The sequence below is a fragment of the Sphaeroforma arctica genome (genome assembly GCF_001186125.1).
Source record: "Sphaeroforma arctica JP610 unplaced genomic scaffold supercont1.374, whole genome shotgun sequence".
NCBI classification, from domain to species: domain Eukaryota; class Ichthyosporea; order Ichthyophonida; genus Sphaeroforma; species Sphaeroforma arctica.
Window position 1 is genome coordinate 2,991 of NW_014040184.1, and position 8,591 is coordinate 11,581.

The following is an 8,591-nucleotide window of genomic DNA, read 5'->3' on the forward strand; positions in this document are numbered from 1 at the left end:
ATAATTTAGTCTATTTTGATAAAAACACCAGCTATATGATACCTATAATTTGTTTGGATGGGCTCAATATATAAAACAAAAATCAAAATATTGAGAAATATCTACAACAAGTACAAACGCGCAATATTAAATGTATTTGTAAATATCGATGTATTTATAAATATTGACCAGTAAACTGCAAGCGGAATTTTCCAATTCGTTACATTTTGTCTACAACAGAAAGAATTGATATCATTCGTCTAATACACGTTACATCAGTATGGCCAACAACTACTATGTAGTTATTATTTACTTATAGACTATATAGTAGTAGTAGTAGTTGCTCTATTCTCTCTTGTGCAGGCGCAGCTTGGCTGCTGCCTGCTCTCTACTTAGAGAGAGTAGAGTGAGAGTGGGTGAAGTAAAAAAGAATTGCACTGCTGAGCGAGACTGCAGGAGACTGATAGTTTGTTTCCATTTTGTTTTTGCTTTATTTTGTTTTATTTTAAAAGAAAATATTCCATAGCCTTCTTATTTGATTTCAGAAGGCTAGTTATGAATATTCCTTGTTATTTACTTTACAAACTACAACAACAAAAAAAAAAATTGTAAACAAAAACAAGAACCAACAAGACATAGCCCTCTAAATACATTATACAAACAAGAGACACTTAATATTTTTAAATATATTTCTCGTCGACTTTCCTTTTTTTTTTTTTTCAAATGTTCACTTTGTCTCTTTTTTTAAATGGCCTATAGGAGCCTCACTCTACATAGAGAAGCCTATTTACGTTTTCAAAATGTCACAGTTTTCAATTTTTTATACTCTTCGTGGTTTCTCAATAAAAAAAGACGCTCTTGTACCCGAGCTTACCCCTTTCCCGAAGTCCCGAACGTACAGAATTCGGGTACAATCTGGCTTTTTTCAGAAACAAATAAGTGTGACTGGTGACGAAGTAAATTAATACGACTGTGAGTCGTCAATATATTTTTATAAATACTTATTTTGCGGATAGAAGAACATGACACAGTCCCCTCCACCATTCAGTTATACACATGTGATGATAAATATTTACCGTATCACTATAGCAAATTACTAGACACAAATTTCAAGACAGGCAAACGCAAACACATAAATACAATGCCTTACAAAGGGCTATCAGAATCTGATAAGCTTACTATACGCAGGATTAAAGCTTCAATTGGGTTCAACAGCATATCTGATGCGCACATCATCGTGCAGCCTGAGCGCAAGGAAGTGGGCAACCATACGAATATTAGTCTGAGACAAGGTGCCAACAACGAAGCTGACAGTACTGAGGAAGGGTCACGCAGTTGGTCCTCATGCAAGTCATTTAAAAGCAAGCAACTTGGCAAGACAAACGAAGAAAAAGTTCAATACACAAGCCCATCTCGCAGCGATGAAGGGGATGACAACGAATGTACTAGTTCGGGAGCCGGTTCACAAAAACGTATGCCAGCACAAACACATTCTCGGGTGCGTCGAAACATATCTCAACTCAGTAGACCCTTTGTTTGTGAGTACAATCGGTGCGGCCGCGCCTACACAACCAAACACTCGCGGCAACTACACTACCGTTTGAAGCACCCACACGGAGACGGTGCATTCTCTAATTTGGTGCCATCTTCGGCTGAAAGTACGATGCTCAAGTGTTGTCCGCCACCTTCTAATACGCATAAATTAACAAAAGGCAGACACATCAGCAATAACTTACCCGTTTCATCACAAGGCTTTGCTGCCGCCAGAAATCAGAATCAACAAGCAATAGTAGGTTGCCGACAAGATTCAGGTTCCAACAATATGCAGCAATCGCCTCAAAATGCACAAAGAAATACTGGTTCAATTCCAACCGATCGTATGAGTAACACTGGACAATACACTATCGCAGCTAGTGTAGATTGTTCTCAACACCCTCTACGTCAAGTTTCATATCCAACCTCAGTCGTACAGGTCAATGATCGACGTACACATAATTATGGACAACCTTACACAAGCGAACGACCTATAATGCTTGACTACTCGGCAGCTGCTGGGCAGGAATGGGATCAGAGATGTGGACCCCTGTGTGGAAATAGCTCTTCCAGTGGAAGGTTAACGAAAACACCCCTGGCCCATTTGCATGCTAAGCGCGACATAAGCCACACTCGTAGGCGAAAGCAAGGGCGAAAAAGGGCGAGAGAAAGTGATCGCCGAATGGGAATAGCACAGTGTCCGATTCACACAGTCAATCAAGCGCCTCCTCCTTGTGAAGAAGCGTGCTGTCAGGGAGCGTACAATGATTTTGGCGGCATGTCTACCGCAAAGGATGTGATGAGACCTTCGTCGGGAAGCCTATCTAGAATTGAACGACAATCATCAGATGGTTCTCGTTTCGCAGATTATGCTTATGTGCCTTCAGTGGACTATAGACAATCCCACTCTGGTCCAGTTGACAGACCCGCGCAGTACTACGCCAAACCGATTAGCAACGGCTTGGCTTTTGATCGCGGCCATGGTGCTCGAGTTACAGAAATGCAAAATTTTCCTGTTTCAAATATGATTTGTACACCAGTACCTCTTGGGTTTGAGCCTCAATCGAAGTGTCAAGCGCATGCACAACAAGAGCAAATGTCTAGCAACCAAGGACATCAAATGTGGATACCAGTACTCGAGCAGACGTATATGAATGATAAAAATTACTCGGCATTGCAATACGGTAACCCGGGAAGAACACCGGCAACTGAAGTACAGCTATCTACAACCCCATCAGTGCGGGAATACTCGGATATTCGAAATGCTGGTGTCAGCTATCCCCGTACCAGTAGTGTGACAACCCCATCAGTGCGGGAATACTCGGATATTCGAAATGCTGGTGTCAGCTATCCCCGTACCAGTAGTGTGTGAAGAGGCCAAGGTATCGCCGGCTATTCTTGTAGAATGGATGGCCCTATGGATTGAAATCTTCCCGCATCAAACATCGTGCCTTAGAGACTTTTATTGTGTGACAATCAAAATCTATCTTTGAGCCTGATCCGGAGAGGCATTGAACGGGTTGTACCTGTGAGGCATTACATTTTTACACACTCAAGAGTATACTCGCAACACATCAAAAATACAAACAATCAGAGAATAACCGATATTGATAATATTAGAACCTGCAGTTGTACTAGTCTTAACATTGGCTTTGCTGTCAATATCAATTACCTACCTCGCCAGGAATCTCGTAAATAAAGGCATACTAAAAATGTGTTTCCTATAGAAATTTGTTAGAATGTAGACACCAAAGTTCATACAGTTGTGTATTTTTTAAAACAAATCAGAAATATACAATTATTGTTTGAAGGCCATGTTTTTTTGATTTTTCAAATAAAATACGGCTCGTTATCTCGGACTCACAGTCTCAAACTGCAAATCAGAGAATTGATGATGATTATTGAAAAAGAGATCGTTACAAAAAAGACAAACCAAAATAAAAATTGTAAATAAATAAACAGAGCGAATGTATTGGATGATTTGTATTGCTTATTTATCTGTAATATTGTATTTGGATTAAAAAATATTTATGATCTGTCGACTTCTCGTCGAGTCTGAATTTATTTTAGAATAGTCGTCATTGCGAGCTGTTCAGCAAGCAATTTTTCTTGTGTTTTTGTGTTTTTTTTAAACAACACAAAAACAATATAAAAAAGAGAGCGATATTGATTACTGCAACTTAAATACCCAAATCACCGACAAAGCACCACAACCAAACGACACTAAAGTGACCAGAGTCCAGACTCCAAAGTCCAAAGTCCAGACCACTCTTTCAGTCCATCTTCATCACCCGTTCCTCCCAGTCGTCAACTTTCAGTTCTCAGCCCAGTCAGGAGTTCAGGACTTCAGGACACAAAACTGAGTTTCTGTCTCTCAAGTCTCAGGCAGTCTCAACTCACAAGAGTTAAACGACGCAAGTCTCTTATCTCAACTCTCAACTCTCAACAAGACATTCTCAAATCTCAACTCTTAAGTCTCTCAGGAGTCTCAGCAGTCAGAACTTTGGAGTGTGTCAGGACTCAGGAGTCAGGACTGAACTTTGGATTAAGGCCTTGGGGCCTTAGGCCTTGGGGAATTGGGGCTTCAAAGGTTGATCATTTGATGGCCTCAGGAGTTAGGACTCAGGACTCAGGTCTGTCAGGTCTGGACTCAGGAGTCAGGTTACTACCGGACCCGTGATCAGACTCTAGCTAGTAGAGACGATGAAAAAAAAGTCACAAGAGGCAGCACGAGCCGCACGACATATCCCTGAAAGATGATTCGCTTGAATATAGAGTAGGTTGAATATTTTCAAGCGTATTCGAAATTCGAAGTATATGTTTTTTTTAGATTGTAAAAAATGTATTTACATACATATTTGTTTTTGAAATATAAATTTATTTGTTGTGTGAGCACAAACACACACACAAAGGAAGCTGATTCAATGATACGCGATCCTTTTATAATTGAAAGAACATATAAAACTTTTCATTGGACAACAATAAATTTGAATTGGTTTTACGGGGATATGTTTCAAAGTGCTTGTATTTTATTACATTGCATAATGAGCATACAGTTAGTAACTCAAAACTACAGAAGTCAGAGAATCAGATCAGAGCCTATCTTCTTCTTGTGTGTATCTATTTTTAAAATTACTTTTATATATAAAAATACAAAATACTGTATAATGTACACAACAGAACAAGAAGTACAAGAGTAGAACTATTTTATTTATTTTAAAAACAAGTATATATAAAATATGTGCGAGAGATATTGCTTCCAGATTTTGAAATCAAACCAAAAATCGAAAAAAATTTAGTCGCCCTCGAGGGCCGAGGCTCGAAAACGAGGCCTCGACAGGCTCGACTGCTCAACAGGAACATTCATAGTCATCACTGAACTATACAAATTATTGATATAGGTTTCTAGGGACTATTAACGTTACCGCGGAAACTAGGATATGGACAAAAAAGTCTGGACCTAACACAAGTAAGTGTTGAAAAAAAAAAAGGGTTTACTGGACCTACCACAAGTAAGTGTTGCGTACTATTTCTGCATCTTATATTTGCGACCATTGCACGCGTCTTATTTATGCGACTATTGCATGCGTCTTATTTATCCGACTATTGCATGCGTCTTATTTATGCGACTATTGCATGCGTCTTATATATGCGACTATTGCATGGCGACTATTGCATGCGTCTTATTTATGCGACTATTGCATGCGTCTCATTTATGCGACTATTGCATGCGTCTCATTTATGCGACTATTGCATGAGTCTTATTTATGCGACTATTGCATGCGTCTTATTTATGCGACTATTGCATGCGTCTTATTTATGCGACTATTGCATGCGTCTTATTTATGCGACTATTGCATGCGTCTTATTTATGCGACTATTGCATGCGTCTTATTTATGCGACTATTGCTTGCGTCTTATTAATGCGACTATTGCATGCGTCTTATTTATGCGACTATTGCATCGGCGCAGACCCGATCCGTACCACAGAGGTGGGTACTCTACTTAGTAGGTCAGCAAGCGAATATAAGGAAAATTCGATAGTAGCAGTGTTTTGTCAACAACGGCCCGAATTGACTCAGCACATATCTTCCATTGTCGACTCACTTGGCCCAAGCTTCAAACGGGAATTTACTGACCACTTCTTCCCATCAATCTTTCCTGAACCACTACAGCGACTGAGAGCCATACCATATGTTCATACATTGTATCATACATACTTGCCATTTTTGAAATAAATAATATTATCCCTATCGCATGCGTCTTATTTATGCGACTATTGCATGCGTCTTATTTATGTGTAAGATTCGGTCTATTAAGGCGATATTAACGCCTTAGAGTAAATAAACGCGTAGGTAAATTCTAAGTATCGTGAAAAGATCAAAGTAAATAAACGAAATGATACTTTTAGTAAAGTTAGGTATGCCTCATGAAAACAGCAATACTCTAAGGGATTGTTAGGCTGAGACATTGCCTATATATAAGTGTTTCGTTGTCGCTCTATTAGAAACTTTTGTATGTTTCGTTGGGGCGAATCCGAAAGACTTCATAAAATCCTATCTTTAGAAAAAAAATAAAAGAATTAAATAAAAATACTCTTGATGTCCATAGTTATTGCATTAACCAATAACTTGCCAGTTATCAAGAATTACCGACTTAGCCTTCATCAGACTGGCACATCTGGTTGGCTGATCGGAGGATCAACTAGGTTACGTTAATAGTCCCTAGAAACCTATATTCGGTTGAGCCATCTCGCTACCGAAGTATTCAGATCTAAATAAAGTTGGAAAGTAAATATAGTTATATTAATAGAACTAGACCAACTCTTATGTTTGGTATTTTATTGGGGCCTTTTAATGGCCTCGTCCAAATATCTAATATGTAAAAAGGAAAAGGTATTAATTAATAAAACCATTAAAAACATTTTAGGAAACTTAAGTTCCTCGTGTTATTAAGAGCACATTAGGAGACTTAAGTTCCTCGTACTATTAAGAGTACATTTAGGAAACTTAAGTTCCTCGTACTATTAAGAGTACGTTTATAATTTTTGTACTGCTTAAGAGTACGTTTATACATCTATTACACAGCCCCCACCCAGCTTTGAGACCCAAGAGAAGCAAGTTGCTCACTCAAGCTGATTATGGGTCAAAAAGCGAGAAAGGAAAAATGGGTCGAAACATTAAGTAGCATAACATATAGTTAATGTTTCTCAGGTGGAGAAGTTAAGTGTTCTTGGTTACCCTGTGAGTTTTGGGCTTAGGTCCAGTAGGTCCGTGGTGGTCGACTGGACGCTTCTTACGCTTCAGTGTCTAAAGCACATATGAAGGATGAGCATTAAGGCTCGGGATAAATGCTGTAGGCGGATGAGTTTTAACTTCCGTTCCTTCAGACGATGGAAACATGATACCTTTTTCAGCTTGTGACTTATGCAGGCGTTTACGCCATTTTCGATGAAAGGCTTTTAAATAGTCTTGGTTATCAAAAGCATCTGAAGTCAACTCAGCTATTGTACCGTCTATAAAGCGTGTACGATATTATGTATAGCCTCCCTTATCCGCTCTCCATATAATGTCTTTAAAATCAGAACGATCAAGAGGGGCATTAGAGTTATGTCTTCTTGCGAGTATAATCTCTGTAGTCGGAATACGACTTGTGCCTATATTAAGCGCACTAGAACCATCGGGGTTATTTACCTCGTATGATCCACTTTTAGTGTCTGCTACAGAGATTATATATGAACCTATCCATTTAGATGTTAATACAGTAACATCGAAATTACGTTGACGGATGTTAACTCTGTCACCAACCTGATATTCTGCTATCTTCTTGGTAGTGTTCCAACGCTTTTGCCTTTTTAATATAGCTATATTGCGTATTTCTCGCAAGCAAGGATATACAACGTTATATATACGTTGGACCTTCTCTAACCATGGTAACTCATGGTGATCAGGTTCGTCTTTGTTATAGGGTATTTGTAACTCACTATATTTGCTACGAAAATAGTGAGTGGGTGTAGTTCCTGTAACCGGATCAACACACTCGTTCATCTATGTTTGTACCCACTTAAGGTGGTACGGCCATTCATCTGCATCATCCGTTAATGCAGTACGCAAGAAAAACTTAAGTCTTCTATGGCGCGTTTCATCCGCGCCTTGCGTTTGCGGCTTATATGGCACACCTCTCTTATGGCATATGCCTGATACGAGTACTAGCGACTCCATAACGTCATCGCAGAACTACTACCGTTATCAGTGCACATAATACCCGGCCACCCGTGGTCAGCAAAAACTTGGTAACATAATTCTGCCACGGTCTGCATAATGGATAGAGCAAGTTAAACCGTGACGCCACATCAAAGAAGTGACATACGTAACGGTCACCTGTGTGATCGGACGTGGGCAGGTCAACCAGATCAATGATGACCCTGCGCCATGGAACATATTCAGTCACACTCTTAAGCGGTGCGAAACCATAGCGCTTGATCGGATTGAGATTACAGTCTGTGTATGACTGATATACTCTGTCAACTAAAGTTGCCAGCTTAGGGTGCGCGATCCCATGTCGCTTAGCATCTTTGAGTGCTTCTACTACGTTCTGGTGCTTCAGCTTATTATGTTGCTTCAGCCAAACAAGAATGTTTTCATCATTCTGCTCTTCCAGAATATAGGTAGGGTGTTGAGAATCCACTTGCGTGGTCTCTAAGTCTGTAGTGTTTCCAGACTCCTGCCCTGTTTTTGCATGAGCGTCATAATCGCGCTCATGTGCGTTAGATACACCTGTCTTATTAAATAGTCGCATTATATGTGTATACGCTTCAGGATTGTCTTTCATTAATCCCTTTAAAAATAAGGTTTGAAAGACCTCGGGCTTGGACTTTTATGTTATTAAACCGAGTCCTAGCTAGAGACTGACGCTTCTTAACAGTAGTGTCATTGGTAGATTGTATTTCTTGTGCACAGACGTTAAATGCTGTGTTGCCTTTGAACTGCTTAACGTTTAATTGGGTAGAGAGTGGAATCTCTAATTCTTGACCTTGTTTAGAAGAGTCTCAGAAGGGGTCCATTTGGTTGTTCCAATGG

The 8,591-nt window shown here is 39.6% G+C and overlaps 1 protein-coding gene across 1 annotated transcript; it reads left to right on the forward strand.

The window, feature by feature from the left end:
• Positions 1 to 1,009: 1,009 nt before the first annotated feature.
• Positions 1,010 to 3,229, forward strand: SARC_05705 (hypothetical protein). Its single transcript, XM_014300426.1, has one exon. It carries the CDS (start codon positions 1,121 to 1,123, stop codon positions 2,882 to 2,884), a length of 1,764 nt encoding a protein of 587 aa, XP_014155901.1. The 5' UTR covers positions 1,010 to 1,120; the 3' UTR covers positions 2,885 to 3,229.
• The last annotated feature ends 5,362 nt before the right edge of the window (positions 3,230 to 8,591 follow it).